The sequence below is a fragment of the Aspergillus uvarum genome (genome assembly GCF_003184745.1).
Source record: "Aspergillus uvarum CBS 121591 unplaced genomic scaffold BO82scaffold_44, whole genome shotgun sequence".
Taxonomy (NCBI): Eukaryota; Fungi; Ascomycota; class Eurotiomycetes; order Eurotiales; family Aspergillaceae; genus Aspergillus; species Aspergillus uvarum.
In genome coordinates, this window is record NW_020291341.1 from 263,036 (window position 1) to 281,194 (window position 18,159).

The following is an 18,159-nucleotide window of genomic DNA, read 5'->3' on the forward strand; positions in this document are numbered from 1 at the left end:
AGACACATTTCGGGAGACCGTATAGGGCAGGAAGATGAAAACATAGACCATATCATGACGGGCAATAAGCTCGCTATGCTGGAGAGGTAGGACACATTCACAAAGGTCATGACAACACAATAAATCAGTAGAAAACCAGAGTCACATAATGACGACCAAGAACTGCCCACTTAGGAAATGATAAGACAACTTTTCCAACCGCTAATATGCATCGTGCCAGAGCAGGGCCACATAACACATGTCATTATTCAGTAAATGGGAAAGGAGGAGGGGGGAAGTAATACATGTCCTGGATCGCCGTGAGCATCTAAAAACATAGAATGGTCTGAAACCAGGATGGAAGGGCTAGAGAAAATCATTGATGACCAGATGAAGAGATTGAAGAGATACAGGAGAGAAGGAGAAGGCCATGGACAGTTTTGACCTCACTGAAAAATTTTCCGTCATTCCTCAGGCAAGAAACCTGGATTCGTGGAGGTAGTTGAGACTTTGAAGAAGTGATAGTTTTTTCTTTTTCTTTTTCTGTTTTTTTGGTTTCTTTGTTCGTCAGGACGTATTTGCAGCTTTAAGCAGTTTGGGTTTGGTTGCGACCCTTGGCATTGACATTGCCGCCACGGCCACGAGGAGCAAAGCCTCCGCGACCATCACGCTGGAAGCCGCCGCGACCCTGGCTGCCGACACGGTCTCCACGACCACGGCCAGCGCCACCGCGACCAGCGTAGCTACCGTTACCACCGTAGGCATTAGTGCGAGCACGGCGCTCCTCAACATAGATCTGCTCGGTTCCGATCTGGTGGGGGTTGGCAGCAACAGCGGCGTTGTAGGCGGCCGCATCGCCGAATTCAACAAAGGCACAGTTCTACATAGAGGACAGAGAAGGTTAGCGTCGACAATCACATGGAAACATAGGACCAGTTGGGGGTAAATGCAAACCTTTTGGCGGCTCACATCGAAGTGCTTGAGCTTGCCAAAGCGTGAAAGAGTCTGCTTGAGCAAGCTGGCATCGACCTTCTCAGTGACGTTCTTGATGTAAGCGAGAACATTCTGCTCATCGGCCGCGCGAGACTGGGACTTCTTGTGGTCGTGCCCAGCGGTTTGCCAACCGGCTCCATCGTTAGAGGGGGGCTGGCTGGGAGCGGACTCGGCAGCGTGAACCGGAGCCGGAGCCTGGGCGGGAGCTGGGGCGGCGGCTTGGGACGAGCTGGCAGAAGCAACTGAAGGGGCAGGGGCAGGGGCAGCCGCAGGCTTCACTGGAGCGACAGGAATGGCGGGAACCACGGGTACAGCAGCGCCAGACTTGGATGCGATGTTGGCCCAGGTCTTAGGAAGAGCCTTGGCCGCGGGTGCGCTCTCCTTAGCGGGGGCAGGGGCCTCCTTCGGCTCAGGAGCAGGAGTGGGCTCGGGGGTCCCGGGTTCCTCAACCTTGGGCGCTTCGACAGCGACGCTGGACTCAGAGGCCTCGGGGGCAGCCTCAACTGGGGCCTCCTGAACCTCAGCGCCATTGGTCTTGGGAACCGACTGCTCAGCGGGTACTTCCTCGACATTCTGCTCGGCTTGCTCAAGCTTCTGGTCAACCTGAGCAGCAGCTGTCTCGTTGTCGACCTGAGTCTCCTCAGCCTGGGGCTCCTCCGCAGCCGGAGCAGGGACAGCCTCAGGCTCAGCCTCAGGCTGGACGGGCTCTTCAGCAGCAGGCTCTTCAGCAGCAGGCTCTTCAGCTGGAGCGATGGGAGCAGCAGCGGGGGCAGCCTCTTCGGTCTCCAGCTCCTCTTCAACATCAACCAGGTACCGGAAGATGTCGTTGAGGACATAGTATCCATTAGGCTGCTCGGCCAGAACGAAGCTCTGCACGAACTTGCGCGAAGGCTCCAATTTGTTGGAGATTTCGCCAATGACGGAGACGAGGATATTGTCGAACGAGGCCTGCGAATCAACGTTCAACACACGGACTTTGCAGTCTTGGAAGTCCAGCTGCTTAATCTTCTCATTGATAGCCTTGAAATACATCTATCGTCAGAAATTGCTTTTTTCCCGATAGCGCTGATGCGATGACTCGCTCAAATGAGGTGCACCTACCTTCTGACCCACTGCAACCGGGACGCTCTCCGCCTCCGTTCCAAAGACAAATTGAGAGCGTTTGGAATAGAAGAACTGGAGCTTCTCCGGACTACGGCTCATGTTGGTATAGTACTGCTCGACAAAGTACCAACCAACCTCATCCTTGGCAATGCCATTCTTCTGCTCGGTCGAGGGCGCGTTCGAGGGAGTGGTAGACTGCGCAGGCTGGAAGCTGGCAGCGCTATTCACATTGGCATGGGTGTGGTTGTAGGAATCGGGATAAGCATGTTGCGCAGGGTAGCCGTTCAAAGGAGCCTGGGTCGTGTCGGCCATTGTGTGTTGAATCAAAATTTAGGATTGAGAAAATGAAGGTGCGAGACGAGGAGGCGTAAATCGCAAGAGCTCAAGGTATATAGGCGATGAGAACCGAGCTTTATGTGACAGAAAGAAAATAGTGGCGGTGGAGCTCTATCGAGAAGACGCTTTTTCACCCGTCTATGAAGCTCTTTGTTAATAATCACCCGGCTTTGGAAATATGTCGTCAGATGAGGGACGACAGGAAAGAAACGGCAGCACATAAAAAAGGAATTCATGAATGTGCAATGTTAAAAACGGAGGAGCTGCTCACTAGGTATGCAACAAGCTAGACAAGAAGGACAGAAAAGGAACAATTATGTTCAAGATGTTGGCGCGTCGAAGTCGTCGAGGTGTGAAATAGAGGAAGTCTTGTGCGATTCGGAATTAGTCAAAGTGCGGTACGAAGGAAAGCCTGAGGAAGAAGTGGATAAGAAAGAAAATCAGGGCGAGAACGGAGGCGTCAAAAGGCTGGAAGAATTTGAGAAGCAAGAGAGATTTGGGTGGGGAGCAAGCTGTAGGTGGTTGACGGAGATGGTTTGAGGAAGTGGTGAATATAAGAGGTTGGTTGGTAAGTTAGTGGATGGAAAAGGCCTGCTGGGAGCGTTGTCGAACCCAGAAAAGCCCGCTCGGCAGTATGCTCACCGCCTGTCGAATCAAGGCCAGTTGACCCCCGAGGCAAGAAATAGTCACGAACGATAACTTTATATCTTCGGATTGCTTTCGGATTATGGATGATATACTCCGTAGGGTCGGGAATCAGTGACACTCAATTCGATCTAAGTATCTCAGGTGTTGCAAGTGCTCTTCCCAATGTCGGGAGGAACAATCCTGCGGTAATGCTACCCACCAAACGTCATGGGTCGTTCAATTGACAGGTGTGATCGTTTGGATTGGAAGGCAAAAACAGATAAGTTCCATCAGGGAATGGTATTGCCAGGAGTATCTACGTGTTTTGGCCTGGCTGAGAGCAGCTGTACGACCAATGATAATTGACCACCAATTCGACCACTATTCTACAGGTAAGTGCACGTATGGCAGTGATCTGTTCACTCGACTATACATATGAAGAAACACAAGCACCACGTTTCTAATGTAACATCGAGTATTGCAAGAAGCTTTCACCGAGGTCAGATATAACGAACAAGTAGAATCACGGGATATGTAGTGACAGCCACAAGAGGCATTGAAGTTGCAGAAACAGAACAGCTGGCTCGAGGCAGGGGTATGAAAACAGATATTAGACAGGCTTCTCATCCAGAAAGTGATAATTATCAAACGCGTTTCAAAGGATTCCGTCGCAGCAGATACCGACAGGCTGAGGGAAGAAGTGACTTTGATTCCCAGGGCGCGTGGATTCCGATCACAAAAAAACCATAAGAGTCATGCACGGTAACCAGTCGACATCTCAAAAAAAGGCATTGAGGGTTCATATCAAGGGGACGCAGTCGAGTCGACCACGGCCTTCTCATTCAAAGTGGGCTCGCGCATGATGGCATCCTGGCCTGTCATTCTTCGGTCCAGGGCGCGCTCAACTTTCGCTCCTAGCGCCAATTTGCTGAGGTTGTCGCTCTTCTCGGGGGTAGGAACAAAGCGCTGCTTCAGCAGTGGCTTGTTCTCCAATCGCTCCAAACCGTCCCGCAGATGGTGAAAGTCGGCCAGCCGGGGATCTCCACTGGGCAGACTCGAGAGATCCGATGACGCAACCGAGGGACTCCCGCTCACAGTCGAGAATCTCTTCGACGTCCGGTTCTAGAACCTCGGGTCAAAATCCAAGCACCGGTTTCCGGAAGTAACAAGCTTACAGATTGAGCCATGATTGGTCTTTCGGAGTCGAGCGAGGTGTGTCTGGCCATAGCTGGATAGGGAAAATCCTTAAGGAAGGGGCGGAGAGTTGAAAATTGAGTGAACTTCGCTGCTGGCAGCTGCGCAATGAGGTTATTGTGACTAGACGTGGGTTGAATTAAACATGATTAGCAATTGATGGGCTCACAGCAATGATACATAGGGAGGGACATGAGAGTAGAGAATGCTATAATAATGAAGAGGCCAATGCGATCTCTCCTTTCACAAGAAGATTAACAAGACACTGGGGATAACATCTAGCACTGGCACCCACGCTAAAAGAAACTCGGACGGACTAGATAGGGCTTGCGCAAGTATGCATACCTCTTAAGGGGTCACAGTCGGAAAGGGGCGACGCGCCACTATTGTCTGTTCTTCCACCGGAGGAATGATGAGGAATAGAGGAATCAGAATTGGGCGAAGATAGAGAGATAGAGTATGTGTGTAAGCAAGCGCGAGAGAGATGGATATTATAAAAGGAAAAAGAAGAGAAGGGGGAAAGGGTAAAGTAGAGGTAGTAAGCAGGAAACCGGAGGTAGGCGGCGTAGGTGAGGTGAGGTGAGGTGTGTACGTGCGCACATGCGTTGAGCGTTTGTTCAAGGATTTGGGGGGTGGATTTGGGAGGAGGGGAGGGGGGGAGGGGGGGAGATGTCAGTGGGTCGCCCGCAACAGGAGCGGTATTTTTTTTGACTATGTAATAAAAAGATGGAAATTGAAAAAAAAAAAAAAAAAAAAACCTTGGAGAAATAGATATACTCAAGTAAAATGTCTATGGCCACGAATTCTATAAAGGTCAAGAATTTACAAAGGAATCTTAACTCTAACCTTGTGTATCTGAAGTTTCACTTTTTCCTTCCCTTCTCTTTTCTCTCCTCATACCCTATTGTCCATGTTGGCACTGCAATTCAATTCATACTCATGCCCCTGGTTAACTTACAACTCGACTTACAAGCGACAACCCGGGGTGGATTTAGGTAGCCATGTCCGTACTCGGGGTCTAGCCCAGTCAGTGGTCAACCTTTTTTTATTTGTCCTCTGGTAACCCACAGCCTTTGCACAGCTGTACTGAACCTCACTAGTACAGTACATACTCTGGATTTGTCTTTTTCTTTCCTTAAGAACCCGGTTATGCAGCACGCCACACCATGTCAGACTCTCCGAGACGGTCGGCTCGGGTAAGTGATATGAGACATCAGACGGATAGCAGCTTGATCATCAGCCAGGGGTTCTCTGCCGTCTGAACATAACTTAGGTAGACCACTACTGGAGTAAGTTACTCATACTACAGGCTGGAGCGGATTGTCATATCACCGGTCTTTAATCCTAGAGTAGGAACAATTCATGACGATCAGTTAGGTTGAACACTGCGACCACCAATTGCCCTGGCTTCCCTGATTGCTTCTCACAAAAGGAACCTTGAAGGTAATTGATTTTCGCCAAACACATAGAGGAACAAAATTGATTAGTTGTGCCTGGTTATTCATTGATCGGGATCGCCTAGAGGGAAAAAAAGAGTGCTTTCTTTGTCTTTCTGCGGGCTGGTGGTTATCGAGATCCACGACGATCTAAGAACAGCGATAAGAGGGAATCAGAGCATGAGGCGGCCCTCCATCAGCACCATAATAGATTAAAGCCAGAACCAGCCCTTTGCCCGCCACGTGCCAGAGATTGCCATATCGCCACGCGAGCTGATCTCATAGCTTGTGACAAAAGGGAAGGCAGGGGGGGGGAAGGGGCAGGTGGTCTGCACATTGAACTCAATCGCTCTTACCCGAGGGAGGGGGAGAATTCGGCACTTTCAAGGTTGCTGGTACTTCTTTGTCTCCTTTCAATCAGATGTTGATTCGTTGACATAGCATGATAAAGTTGAAGTGCTCAGTACCTACAGGTAGTTATTGTCAAGCACCTAGAGCGCCCTGTCCTGGAGGTATCAATTACTACGTCAATTCAATTGCAAGGTCTGCGACCTGATAGTACAACAGATGCATCATCTTATGCTTGACACGCCCAGTGCTTGTGTCAGAGGCTTGTTCAACATTTGCAAGACAACCTGACAACACTCTGTCGGAGAGACATTGTGCTTTCTGGACTCGACTCTCGGGTACGACCTACACAGGAAGATGACATGTGAACTTTGCTGGTTCAATGATACTTGTCACAATGCATAAGAAGTTAGGTACCACATGTGCTGTAGTACTCCGTACACCTACTAAACTGCCGATTTACCCAAATGTGGGTTGTTGTTCGGCGATCCCCGCCCGGAGTACGGATAGGACTTGCAGCGTATTGTACATAGCACAGATTATGTGTTAGTAGTCTAGAGAACAGTTGAAGTGCATCCATGATCGGTGGTTATTGTCAATTGTCATTTCAAGCATTGAGTGGCACTTGACAAAGAAGGCGGTGTCGCCGAGATGGCTCCGTCACCTGATGCGGGGAATAAGAAACCTTGCGACGGAAAAGTACGTACTCCGCCCCGGGTTCCACTACGTGAGTCTTCAGCTCTCAAACGAGACTTCCCATCTAGTAGTCAGCTTTAGCTTATATTATTATCGCGTCTTGTACTATATTGTACACTGCACTGAGTCTCATTGGCAAACCCTCACAATAGTAGACTTGATCTGGGAAGCATCTGACAATTTTGTTCCCAACAGCCAACCAAAGAAAAAAACAAGAAAAGAATAACAACAAAAAAAAAAGAAACAAAAAAAAAAAAAAAAGAATGCCGAAGCCAAAGGCCTTCCTCAAGGAAGCGAAAACCAAAAAGAAGGCGGCACAACGAGTATGGATCCAAAACCGGCTGTTTGTTTCTTGCAATACTAATAATTCATCTCAGACTCCCGAAACCTCAGATGAATACCTTGCCCGTATGTCACAAGACTACCTATTCCTATAGACGCCCGCCGTTGCGTAGGTTGGGTGCTACGGTACGAGGCTAACTGAGCCCCATTAGTCGGTGTCGAACAAGAAGAAGCCGGAGAAAAATGGCGGGCTGGAGACGCTGCCAAGTCGCTGCGCTTCTTCATGCGTGCCATTAATACCTACGATGAAGGCTTGATCAAGCACCCGAGTGCATTTGACTTGGCCTATAACAAGTGAGTCGCAAATCATCCTCAACCTGCCTTGCCAATTCACCGAGTGCTGTGATTGTTTCTTCGAATGCCGGTTTGACATACAGTAGAGCTCGAGTTCAATATGAAATCACACAGAATCCGAAATTGAAAGCCCAGCTGTCGGCCCCGTTGGGTGATGTCCTGCAAGAGGCACTGGAGTCACATAGAGCGGCGCTTGCTCTAGAGCAAGATAATCCTGACGCACTCTTCAACACAGGCCAGGTACTGACAAGCATCGCTGAGATATTGACCGATTCGAAGCATCCATCCGACGAGCGCCTTTCGCAGGCTGTGAAGATTCTGCAGGAAGCGATCGAGATCTTCCAGCGTTGCCTGCTTCTACAGGAGCTGAAGTTTACGGAAATGCAGGAACAAATCAAACTACTGGAATCTGCGGACGCCGGACACCCAGAGGTGGAGCCGCAGAACACACAGAAGATTCCCGAACAATCATCGGAGTCGAAACAAACGGACGAGCAAGAACAATGGGCTGCAATTATAGAACCAGTGACCAAGGATACATTGGTGGACACGGCAGTAGCACAACTCGATACATTGACAACTCTCTGCAACCTGCTTACATTCAACCCTGGGGTCGGCCTGGGATGGGTGGAGGAGTACTCATCCGACCTACTGCAAAAGCGCATCTCCACCTATGTGGAGGGATCGAGCAGACACTATGAGGCAGCTTTGGCCCGAGCCAAATTCACCTGCGGGCTGAACGAACTGCTCTATAGAAGCGGCCAAATCGAGGCTGAAACGTATTCCGGCGAGATCTCACAAGCTTTTGGCGCGGGTTTAGATGTCTCTACCGATCCGGGCGGTCTGTGCAGCAAAGCAGATGCGCTGACGTCGTTCAACACTGCCCTCATCGATCTTCCTCCTTACGAGCCTGAAGCGTTCACGAGAGCGTTGTCATTGCGGTGGCAGGCACTTTCTGCGGCACTGGACGCTCTCACAAAAGCATCCAAGCATCCCGATGCAGATGACTTGCCCAAGATCCACCTAGCCAGGGGAGACGTGGAGATAGCTAGGTGGAGACTTGGCATGTCTCCCTGGAACTATGCCATGGCTCAGCAATACGGTGCCACACTGCTGCGCAACGCGCAAACCTACTACCGAGGAGCCGCAGCACTAGCCAGGAGAGACGGAGCCTCAGAGGAGTTGCGGGACGGATCGTGTAAAGAAGCCATTGCAGCGGCTCTGGAAGGACAGAAGCAGAAGCTGGAGGAGCTCAGAAGAGCGGCGCCAAAGGAACTGATGATGGTAGCCGAAGACGTCGTCGATGATGGATGGATGAGCCCTGGTGATATGGAGGTGCTTCTGTCATAGACATCGCGCTATAGCACGAGGAGGATTATACAGCCCGCCGTTCTTCGAATTCCAGAGGTTGCCCGTAATATGATATCGCGTGGGTACGAAGAGTTCAATCATATCTCAGAGCGAGCCCTGATTTCCTCAACCATCTCTGCAGCCTCCTGGCGTAGATTGTTATCGCTGCCGAACTGCGTCGCAGCGGCAGCAGCGACCTCCAAGTCCGCAGCAACAGACTCCAAGCCTACGAGCAGGTCCTGAATCTCCCTCCTTTGCGCTTGCACCCGTTGCGCCAGCTCCGCGTTCTCATTTTGCACCGATTCGATCTTGTGGTTCAGAGACGACTGCGTTTTGCGCATATATGGTAGGAGATGGGATCGAAATAGTTCATCAGGAGGCAAGGTATGCGGACTATTTGTAGAGGCCCCTCGGTCAGTCCATCAATCGCCGTTACGCACCGAACATCCCCAAAAGAAACCACCAGGAATAACAAAAAGAGCGCAGGGAGAAAATGAAGAACTTACGCAACACTCTCCTGCCCGACCCCATGATCTTTCCTATACTTCGCCTCCCCGACCAACCGATCCAGCTCATTTAACTGCCGGACAGCATCCCGCTCCGTCAAGATGTCCTCAAACTCCGCTTTGGCACTCTCCTCCAACTTCGCATTCAACTGCCGCCAAACGGACTCCAAGCTGGCGGGCACATGCTTGGCGGGGGTGGGGAAACAGCTCGAGAAGTTCGCATATGAATTGGCGCGCAAGGTACGCGCAAGTGCTTTGTCGAAGATCTCTTGCAGTTTGGCGACGCGTGGGCCGGGAGTCAATGCGACAGGGGCAGGAGGGGGAGGAGAGGGGGAAGCAGCGGCTCGGGCGGTGGTGCTGTTCGCGGAATTGGTATCTTCGGTCATTTTGCGGTAGAATGCGTTCAACCAGGTATTAAGAGGAGACCGTATGTCAGGATGTTTTCTTTTCTTTTTCTCTTCTCTTTTGTTGTATTCCTTATTTCTTTTTGTATTTTTGTGGTCTTGTTCTTCCGCCTGCGATTGAGTTGTCAGGCAGGGTTTCTTCTATCGAGCGTGGTTGAAGATGCTCTGAGGTGGAGATGGGTCGGCGGAATTACGATGGATGCACGGGCGAGACGCGCCGGAAGACGCGCCCATCACGTGATCTCAATATTAGAGCTTCCACATACTCCATACATACAACGATGATGATAATGCTGATCACAGAGGGCTTGACAACTATTTCAAAAGTGCGACTGTAAGATTGTACGCAATGAGATAGGCATAGTAAGTCTGATTAGACTAGACAACGCTGTAGTCCCAGAAACTGGAATACATAGAAGAGAAATCAAAATGATGTATTATACAAGCACGAAAGTAAAGTTTCAATTGTCAACCAATGCTGCTTGAAGGCCTCATCGGTGGTAGGTTTGTCCTCAGCGAGCCAAGATCGCTTTGCGGTTCTCAGTGCAATCTCACTGTCGGTGCTGGCTCTCGGACTCAATTGACCCTGTCTGGTCTTCAGCTTGGGCGCAGGCCTTCCTAGTCGGGAGCAAGAGTTCTTCAAATGCTGGCCATGAAATCGACACATAGATTATACTATTCCAAAACCCTTGTAGTGGTAGCACCAGACCTGAGATGTAATTCAACTCGAAGTTGGCCTTGTGTGGGAGCACCAGTGAATAGACTCGATTGGCGGTTGACGGCACCTGTGCAATCTCGTCAGTCGCAGTCCAGATCAATAGAGTCGGCAAGTACTCACCCATGTGACTAGCAGGGCAATGAAGAAGAGGATTGCATATTTGCTGTAAGCCCATGCCGCCGAATTCGTTTCCATCACGGTAGTTCGGCGTTGGATGCCGGTGCTGACCTGGTCATGTCCGAGAGATTGCTCTGCAGTTTTCTCGCTGTCCTTGAGATCGCTACCGGCTTGAATAGTGACTGAATATGGGCAGTAGAATGTGTGCAGGCTCTTGGTCGATATCGGATCTTCATCCCCCTCCAGGGGCACTTGCATAGTGTGCACAATCTCCCGGGTTATAGAAAACTCTGTCACTTTGGAAAGTTGGATGTCTTTCAAGCTAGCTGCGGTGCTGGAAGAATCTGTGTTTCCAGCACGGTTCAGTTGCTGCCGCTTCTGATAGATCACGCTGCCTGTGCGCGCGTAGATAAAAATGGTCAAGCACATAATTAACCACACTGGTCCGTAAAACAGGCCAATGCGTAGAAAGTCCCAAGGGGTCGAGACCCAGCACCAAAGCTGCAAGATTGTCTCAGTATGAAGGAGCCTGGTGGGACTGTTCAGATACCATGGTTACACTTACTGTAGCTGCGCCGTATATCTTTCCCCGTGTCTCTGTCTCGATGAAGAAATATACAAAGGCAGGAACAAAAGGTAGCCCGTAACAAGCCAGTAGGTACTTTACCTCCAGTCGTCGCAACTTTTCAGAGTCATATTTGTGGAAGAAGGTAAGCCAGACATTGCAGGCCATAGCAAATGTCCACAGGGCATCAGCGGGCATAAACCTATTGCTCCAAGTCAGTGATGGCTGCCATACGACATCAAAGACATATAAGAAACAGACCATTGGATAAGAAAGCCCTGGAACTGGCAGAGGCCGCTTGCAGTTCCCAACCGGACACCTGACTGAGACATCAGTGTCGCGACATTGGCCATCATGTTGCCCCATGATGCATAGAAAACTAGGCGATTGATGGGCTTGCGGAAAGAAGAAGAGGAAAGGAAAGAAATGACAATGACGAAAGTTCCCAGAAGAGACACAGCCGAACAGACACGCTCCGTTACCGAGATGGCTTGTAGTTGGGATCGCGATAGCGACATTGTCTCACAACGAGGCAAAGCTGATGCAAATAGCCACACAATGAATCTTCTTTTCCATCCTAAAACCTGCAGAGGCCCCGGTCAGATATATCAGATACCCCAAGGTTTCTCCAACAAGTCGGGACTCTGATATTCATTCAAGGACAGGATCCAAGCCCCTATAGTCTCGGCATTACTGGTAGAGTCGGGGGTCAACCTCCAGAAGTAAAGGAGCCAATTACTTCTCAATGTAAACCAACATTCTGAAAAGAAGCACAGTGGTAAACGATCATACGCCGTTGTGAGCCTTTCAGGACTCAAGAATCCAAAGGGGACCACTTCGTACGCTCATTGTTATCGATTGTCTGATGGGAGGCAGAGCCCCTGTTTGAAGGATTGGACGTGATGAGATTGGTCTTCATGTTCCCAACTCTTGTCCCGGAGCCATGGATAGGACGATCTTACCCTCATCAATTCCTCAAACTGTCTCTCTAACCTCATGTGGCATGTCCATCGACAGATTCATGCAACGAGCCTTACAGCGGGAGGGAATGATGGTAGATGTTGATGTACAAGGGCGAATAAACCTTGATTTTTATTTTCTATAAAAGAAAAGGGGGGGAGGAGGACAGGGAAATTAAATGATTGGTATAGGGCTATAGGCAATAACTAATACCAGGTCAGCAGGAACTCAGAGGATCATGACGCTCTTAGCACCTGCATAAAGAAACAGTTGGTGTAGCAAGTTGGATCGGCGGCGGAGCCCTATCTGACGATGCAATGTCGATCATCAATTCTCGGGTTAGGAGTGAACACTAGTCAATTTGGAGTGGAAGCAAGGAAGAAAAACAATTTAGAATTCATACGAGTGCATTTCGAATATGTGCTGTCACAACTACAGGTCTCACCCCACTTGATTCTTGATCATCGGCCCAAAAAGCATGGCTGTCAATCCCAAAAACAAAGTATAAAACACGGAGGGAAAATTGCTCACTGGGTCATAGTTTCAGGGATCAGAGTATGCATGCCTCCTTAGCCCTTACTGTGGAAACGCATGGAACTGATGCCCTGCGTCGCATGCGACAGGGCTGACGCGATATGCTCAATCAGGTGCGTGGCATATTACCATTTGAGAATCCACGAGTACCTGTATGGGTGGTAGCGGATGGATCAGGCACGAAATGATAATCAGAGTATAGATTGTAGTTACCTGCTGACGATAATCATCTCGCATACGCTAATATGAGCTGAAAGCAAGACGGGAATCTGCGAGAACCAAGGAGAAAGAAGAGAACACCACATCGAGCCCTTCTTCAAGTATAACGCCACACTCTCCGTTCTAGAACCAATCCAAGTGCTTCATCATGTCCTTCATCTCGTAAAAGTCAATAAGGTGCAAAAGGTGAGATATAATCGCAAAGCACAAATCAGAACACGGGATGCGATAGTAGACAGTGATAATTCTCGACTGCTGATGGCTAATACGCTTGCTGGGGAGGGACCATCCCGCCATATGCCCCGGACATCTGTTGCTGTTGCTGTTGCTGCTGCTGTTGCTGCAGCTGCGCCTGCAACTGAGGGAGATCGTGGAACCAAGGATGTTGCAGGGCGTCGTGGGCACTGATGCGCATCTCGGGACGGAGCTGAAGCATCCGATTCAACAGATCCAGCCCCAGAGGATCGATCTGGGGGAGAATCAGGCCAAGATCTTGGGTTGCATACACGTGGAAATTCGACTTGTACTCCGGCAGTTGAGAGATGCCGGGCCATGAGCGCTCCGAAGGTGTGCCCATAAGACGGAAAATCTTTTGGAGTTGATCTTCATTGGTAGTGCCAGGGAACAGGGGCCGACCGGTGTAGAGTTCTGCCATGATACAGCCAGCCGACCAGATATCAATGCTTGTGTTGTAGGTTCTACTGCCTAGCAAGACGTCTGGGGCACGGTACCACAGCGTCACAACCTCGTTGGAGAAAGTGTTGACGGGAATGCCAAAAGCACGGGCCAGGCCAAAATCCCCAAGTTTCAACTGTCCTTTCTTATTGATAAGAAGGTTCTGGGGTTTTAAATCACGATGCAGAACCCGGTTTTCATGGCAGAAAGCAATGCCCTTCAAGAGCTGATGCATGAACGACTTGATGGTTGCCTGGTCCAGTTGACCCCGATCGCCCCGGGTATCCATGTACTTCTTGAGATCCTTATCCATGTATTCGAAGACAAGCATCAGCTTGTTCTCTGTGTGGATCACATCGTAAAGCGAAACAATACTTTCATGTTTGAGCTCTTTCATCAAAGAGATTTCGCGAATCGCGGTCGATGGCGTTCCTTCTTCGGAGTCTAGATGGATCTCCTTTAGTGCAACCAGCTCACCGGTTTGGCGGTTTCGTCCTTTGAAAACCTAGGGTAACCGTCGGATAAGTATTTACAGCGACTTGTAGTATGAGTTGTCACCGCGCGCAGCAGCGAAGGCAGGAAAGGGGAAGAATCACATACGGTAGCATAGGTACCCTCTCCAAGCTAGAATCGGCCAGACCAGAGTTAGTAAGGATAACGAGAGTGTATGGGGCGTCGAAGGTCAAGGCTCTTACCTTCTCCAGCTGCTGGAAAGAGCTAGGCTGTTGCTTGTCCATTGCTGGCGACGCGGTGGTGAAGGTTTCCTGTGCGACCGATGGTTGGGGGTGATATGATGGCGGTGGCGGTTTAGGCCGCTGCGAGTGAGTGAGAAATGACTTGGGTGAAACGAGGGTTGAGATGAGGTCCAGATAGGCGGTACGCTGCAAGGAGGGGTTGGAAGCAGATCGTGAACTGTTGCGACTGTCCATGGAAATGATTGATGCTAGAAGGGCGGCGGGCAACGATCAAGTCAACCAACTGAGCCCCGCGCCTGGGTCGGAGATGGACAGGCGGAGGCAGACTTCGCCCAGTACGTTCCAGGTTACCTTCGGGCTTGACTTTGCCGCCCGGCTTGTCCTCCACTCCAGCCAGTCACCGGCAGGTACTGTGCTTCGTGGGTAGGTGACTAGGTATAATTATAGTACCTATTTTCTAAATGTAACTAATCATCTAACAGAGACTGCTCCTTTTTTTTCTGGTTCCTTCTCTATTCTTTTTTTCAATACGAAGTCTGGTACTGTACATGCTGACGATCATCAATGCTCACGATGAATCTCTCTCTCTCTCTTTTTTTTTCTATCGTCCTTTGCACACGACTTTTGGTGGAATCTAATGAACTAGAACAGGGAGTTGAGCAGCCACCGGTGCTAGAACCGACTCCGAGGGGAGACTAAAACGAATGAATCGCGAGACGACTTCGTCATCTCCTCCAAAGAGAACCGCTTCATTCCTAACGCCTCCAATATTAATAATCCCGATAGGCATGCCTCGTTTATAAGCCCGTTCCACTAAGCGCCAGGCTGAATACGTTGCAAGACTGCTTCCCAAAACCAGCAGTCTTCCAGCGTCGTCGATCGCTTCCTGTGCTGCTTCCTTCACGGCAGGATCGATGTTCTCGCCAAACATGATGACGCCGGGTTTCAGAATCCCGGCAGTGGAAGAGGGAAGCCAGGCCCCGTCCGCTTCAACTTCCACCCGTGCTAATGCACCATCTTGCAAACGTGGCGGCTTCTCCAAGCAGGTCGGACAGGAAGGGTATCGGAACGTCGAGTATGGTGCCTTCGGCAGATCGACGTCTCCATCGGGGTTGATTTTCAACCCCCTCCGCCGCTGCTCCTCCCGGTTGTTGGTATCCAAGGCGCCAAGATCAGTCATTCTTGCCAGAAACTCGGCCCAAGCCGGGTTGAGTCTTTCGAGCGATCTCTGGAAATCATCTCGAGGCACCTGGTTTCGGCAGTTGACGCAGAGCACCGATCTTAAGTAGCCATGCAGCTCGAGGGTAGGCAGCTCGGGATGGGCGATGGAATGGAAGGAGTCCACGTTCTGGGTAATCACTGAACTAATATAGCCCTTGGCGCCGATGTCCCGGATGGACAGATGCGTTGAATTGGGCTTGGACTTCAAAAGGCCCGGCCACCCGATGAAACTGCGAGCCCAGTATCGTTTGCGGGACTCGTGGCGGGTGACAAATTCGTGATAGTAGACCGGTCTATATGCTTTATTTGTTCTATATGTGCCATTCTCCCCCCGATAGTCGGACAAGCCCGATGCGACCGAGATGCCTGCGCCCGTCAGAAGCACAGTCTGGGCATGTCTGCCGACATCCACGCCACGCAGGTAGGGGGAGGGCGAAGCTGTCAGAAATGATCGGAGGGCATCAATGGCACCCGCAACTGTACGAGCTGACGAAGGAACAATGATAGGGGGAGGTAAGGGCCCGGTAAAGGGGATCCGAATCGAAGGTGCAGTCATTGAGAATCCTCATATTGGAGAATTTGGAAAATGAGGGAGGGGGTGGGCAGTAGGAATAATTAACTTGAGTTAATGAACGAATGTACGGACAGTACTTAGTAATAGTTAATAACTAACTAACTAATAAATCATGGATCCCGTCAATGCCTCAATGGTCAATGCTGTCAGTATTCCGTAGTTACTGTAACTTGGTTGACTTTGTTACTCATTAAGTTGTTGATTACTGTATGAGTACTGTACAGTATCCGAGGTGTGGTATTTTAGTTACCGTAGGGGTCGAGATCAATCGACTTGCACAGTAAATGCACTACGAGTATATATGGCTGGGTAAGTCACTTCCTAGGTACAGTACTTATACGGTACAAGTATAATACGTCTAGCAGTCGATCCCTGATTTACCCCGGATTGTCTCACGTGATCCGCACTTCCACCTCATTCCTCCTCGGCAGAGTCTGCGGACGTCATTTCTGAGTATTTATTATTGACATTGCATTCCTGCTGATATTCTTTTCCGGTTCCCACAACACAAGCAGAGACAAAATCGCGTCAGTAGGGAGCAGGTCTCTACCACGCTCTAGTCAAATCTCCAGCAATACACCACAGAAAACCGGCCATGTTTCCCGCACAGACCGGCAACATCAATCTAGAAGCCCTCAGTGGAATATGTGGGTAGGTGGCCACTACTCACCAAGCTCTACAAAGCTCCCCTCCCCCCCCCCCCCACATCGAACACGGTGGTTCAATTCGTGTCTCTCTTTTTTCCTATACTGACGTAAGACCAGATCGATCTCAATTGCCTGCTGGGTGGTAGTTTTTTCGCCTCAAATCATTGAGAATTTCCGCCGTGGATCCGCCGATGGCCTTTCACTGCTCTTCCTGATTGTCTGGCTGGCCGGTGATGTGTTCAACATCCTCGGCGCCGTGCTACAGGGGGTCCTACCGACCATGATCATTCTCGCCGTCTACTACACCCTTGCCGACGTCGTCCTTCTCGCCCAATGCTTCTACTACCGGGGGTTCACCCTCCGCGACGAGGAGCCATCCCCGCGGCAGCGGGCCTCGGCAGCTTCCTCCCTCCACAACGAGGAGGAAGCCTACGTGGATGATACGGAGGTGCCGTCCCCGGTGATGGCGCGCAAGCCGACGGAGCAGACCGCGCTCCTTGGCTCCACCAAACAGCGCGGCGGCGGCCCGTCCTACCAGGCCAGCAACACCACCAGCTCGGCATCCTCCGTGACCATCACCCCCCATCACCCGCAAGACCACCAACGACCAGCCCCACTCACGAGTAGTCGTCGGCACTCATCCGCATCGTTCCTCCACCCCTCCATCGACGGCACGCACCTGTCCCCGGTCACGCCCTTCATCGAACCCGTCAAGGAACCGCGCCCCGCGCGCACGCTAAGCACCCTGCAAACGACCCTCTTCCACGCCTCGGCCATCACCCTCGTCTGCGCCGCCGGCGTTCTAGGCTGGTACATCAGCCAACGCACCGCCCAGCCCTCCGGCGACGACAACAACCGTCACCACGACACGTCTCCCGCCTCGGATGCGTCGCTCGAAATGGACCCCTTAGGCCAGGTCTTCGGCTACCTGTGCGCCGCATTGTACCTCGGCTCGCGCCTCCCGCAGATCCTGCTCAACTACCGCCGCAAATCGACGGACGGCGTCTCCCTTCTGTTCTTCCTGTTTGCATGTATCGGCAACCTGACCTACGTGCTGTCCATCCTGGCCTACTCGCCCGTCTGCGCAGACGCCCGCTCGCGCTCGAGCGCGAGCTCTCCGCTCCACGCCGCCCATGATCAGAGACGGTGCTCCCCGACCGAGCTCTCCACCAAGTACGGGCAATACATCCTCGTCAACCTGTCCTGGTTGATCGGGAGCTTCGGCACCTTGCTGCTGGATATGTGTATCTTCGTCCAATTCTTCTTATACCAAGATAACTCCAGCGAGGAGTTCACAACGGATGTCAGTGCGGACGAAGATGAGACCGTTCGCGGATGACGGCGATAATGATGCCGACGGCGTCGAAGAAGCTGATGATGATGAAAATATCTGATTGTTTTGGGTGGGGAGTCCTACTTGTGGCTATGGGGTTGGTGGTTTTGAAAGAAAAAGTTTCCCTTTCTTTAAATCTTGTGGAGTTATTGGTCTTGTGTGGCGTATCTTTGGTCAACTGGTATATGGTGTTCGCGTGTTTTGCCTTATCGCCCCAGCCAGCGATCATTTTTCATTCTCCACTGTATATATATACTTATACGGACCCAGGAGCTTAGAGCAGAGATAATAG

At 50.8% G+C, this 18,159-nt stretch overlaps 9 protein-coding genes across 9 annotated transcripts; 3 read left to right on the forward strand and 6 right to left on the reverse strand.

Moving 5' to 3' along the window:
* Window positions 1-167: 167 nt before the first annotated feature.
* On the reverse strand, window positions 168-2,346 carry BO82DRAFT_129995 (NTF2 and RRM domain protein). The gene has a single exon (XM_025629957.1). The coding sequence runs from the start codon at window positions 2,002-2,004 to the stop codon at window positions 547-549; it is 1,458 nt and encodes a 485-aa protein (XP_025489839.1). The 5' UTR covers window positions 2,005-2,346; the 3' UTR covers window positions 168-546.
* BO82DRAFT_356250 (uncharacterized protein) lies at window positions 1,897-2,800 on the reverse strand. The gene has a single exon (XM_025635675.1). It carries the CDS (start codon window positions 2,386-2,388, stop codon window positions 2,011-2,013), a length of 378 nt encoding a protein of 125 aa, XP_025489840.1. The 5' UTR covers window positions 2,389-2,800; the 3' UTR covers window positions 1,897-2,010.
* On the forward strand, window positions 2,684-2,980 carry BO82DRAFT_356251 (uncharacterized protein). The gene has a single exon (XM_025635676.1). The coding sequence runs from the start codon at window positions 2,689-2,691 to the stop codon at window positions 2,950-2,952; it is 264 nt and encodes an 87-aa protein (XP_025489841.1). The 5' UTR covers window positions 2,684-2,688; the 3' UTR covers window positions 2,953-2,980.
* Window positions 2,981-3,384: 404 nt separating this feature from the next.
* BO82DRAFT_356252 (uncharacterized protein) lies at window positions 3,385-4,358 on the reverse strand. The gene is made up of 2 exons (XM_025635677.1): window positions 4,215-4,358; window positions 3,385-4,161 (listed from the first exon to the last, which is right to left on the reverse strand). The coding sequence occupies exons 1-2, from the start codon at window positions 4,263-4,265 to the stop codon at window positions 3,844-3,846; spliced, it is 369 nt and encodes a 122-aa protein (XP_025489842.1). The 5' UTR covers window positions 4,266-4,358; the 3' UTR covers window positions 3,385-3,843.
* A 2,310-nt stretch (window positions 4,359-6,668) lies between these two features.
* Window positions 6,669-8,699, forward strand: BO82DRAFT_393734 (uncharacterized protein; the record flags this gene model as incomplete). Its single annotated transcript, XM_025638691.1, has 5 exons — window positions 6,669-6,716; window positions 6,976-7,056; window positions 7,091-7,121; window positions 7,208-7,349; window positions 7,433-8,699. The coding sequence occupies 5 exons, from the start codon at window positions 6,669-6,671 to the stop codon at window positions 8,697-8,699; spliced, it is 1,569 nt and encodes a 522-aa protein (XP_025489843.1).
* Window positions 8,700-8,797: 98 nt separating this feature from the next.
* Window positions 8,798-11,527, reverse strand: BO82DRAFT_366654 (putative cAMP receptor-like protein; the record flags this gene model as incomplete). The annotated part of the gene is made up of 7 exons (XM_025637053.1): window positions 8,798-9,092; window positions 9,206-9,720; window positions 9,887-9,941; window positions 10,165-10,394; window positions 10,448-10,945; window positions 11,010-11,211; window positions 11,271-11,527. The coding sequence occupies 7 exons, from the start codon at window positions 11,525-11,527 to the stop codon at window positions 8,798-8,800; spliced, it is 2,052 nt and encodes a 683-aa protein (XP_025489844.1).
* A 1,457-nt stretch (window positions 11,528-12,984) lies between these two features.
* Window positions 12,985-14,326, reverse strand: BO82DRAFT_288355 (cyclin-dependent serine/threonine-protein kinase phoA; the record flags this gene model as incomplete). The annotated part of the gene is made up of 3 exons (XM_025631614.1): window positions 12,985-13,902; window positions 13,998-14,021; window positions 14,093-14,326. 3 exons carry the CDS (start codon window positions 14,324-14,326, stop codon window positions 12,985-12,987), a joined length of 1,176 nt encoding a protein of 391 aa, XP_025489845.1.
* Window positions 14,327-14,574: 248 nt separating this feature from the next.
* BO82DRAFT_356257 (putative SIR2 family histone deacetylase) lies at window positions 14,575-15,958 on the reverse strand. Its single transcript, XM_025635678.1, has one exon. It carries the CDS (start codon window positions 15,867-15,869, stop codon window positions 14,727-14,729), a length of 1,143 nt encoding a protein of 380 aa, XP_025489846.1. The 5' UTR covers window positions 15,870-15,958; the 3' UTR covers window positions 14,575-14,726.
* Window positions 15,959-16,363: 405 nt separating this feature from the next.
* Window positions 16,364-18,159, forward strand: BO82DRAFT_434011 (PQ-loop repeat-containing protein). The gene is made up of 2 exons (XM_025640916.1): window positions 16,364-16,538; window positions 16,652-18,159. Exons 1-2 carry the CDS (start codon window positions 16,483-16,485, stop codon window positions 17,871-17,873), a joined length of 1,278 nt encoding a protein of 425 aa, XP_025489847.1. The 5' UTR covers window positions 16,364-16,482; the 3' UTR covers window positions 17,874-18,159.

Bases quoted from the DNA above. Each gene is read 5' to 3' on its own strand.
- BO82DRAFT_129995 (XM_025629957.1), bottom strand. From the start codon at position 2,004: ATGTATTTCAAGGCTATCAATGAGAAGATTAAGCAGCTGGACTTCCAA.
- BO82DRAFT_356251 (XM_025635676.1), top strand. From the start codon at position 2,689: ATGCAACAAGCTAGACAAGAAGGACAGAAAAGGAACAATTATGTTCAA.
- BO82DRAFT_356250 (XM_025635675.1), bottom strand. From the start codon at position 2,388: ATGGCCGACACGACCCAGGCTCCTTTGAACGGCTACCCTGCGCAACAT.
- BO82DRAFT_356257 (XM_025635678.1), bottom strand. From the start codon at position 15,869: ATGACTGCACCTTCGATTCGGATCCCCTTTACCGGGCCCTTACCTCCC.
- BO82DRAFT_434011 (XM_025640916.1), top strand. From the start codon at position 16,483: ATGTTTCCCGCACAGACCGGCAACATCAATCTAGAAGCCCTCAGTGGA. The intron at 16,539-16,651 runs GTAGGTGGCCAC...ACGTAAGACCAG, and splicing joins GCCCTCAGTGGAATATGTGG to ATCGATCTCAATTGCCTGCT.
- BO82DRAFT_356252 (XM_025635677.1), bottom strand. From the start codon at position 4,265: ATGGCCAGACACACCTCGCTCGACTCCGAAAGACCAATCATGGCTCAA. The intron at 4,162-4,214 runs GTAAGCTTGTTA...CCGAGGTTCTAG, and splicing joins GACCAATCATGGCTCAATCT to AACCGGACGTCGAAGAGATT.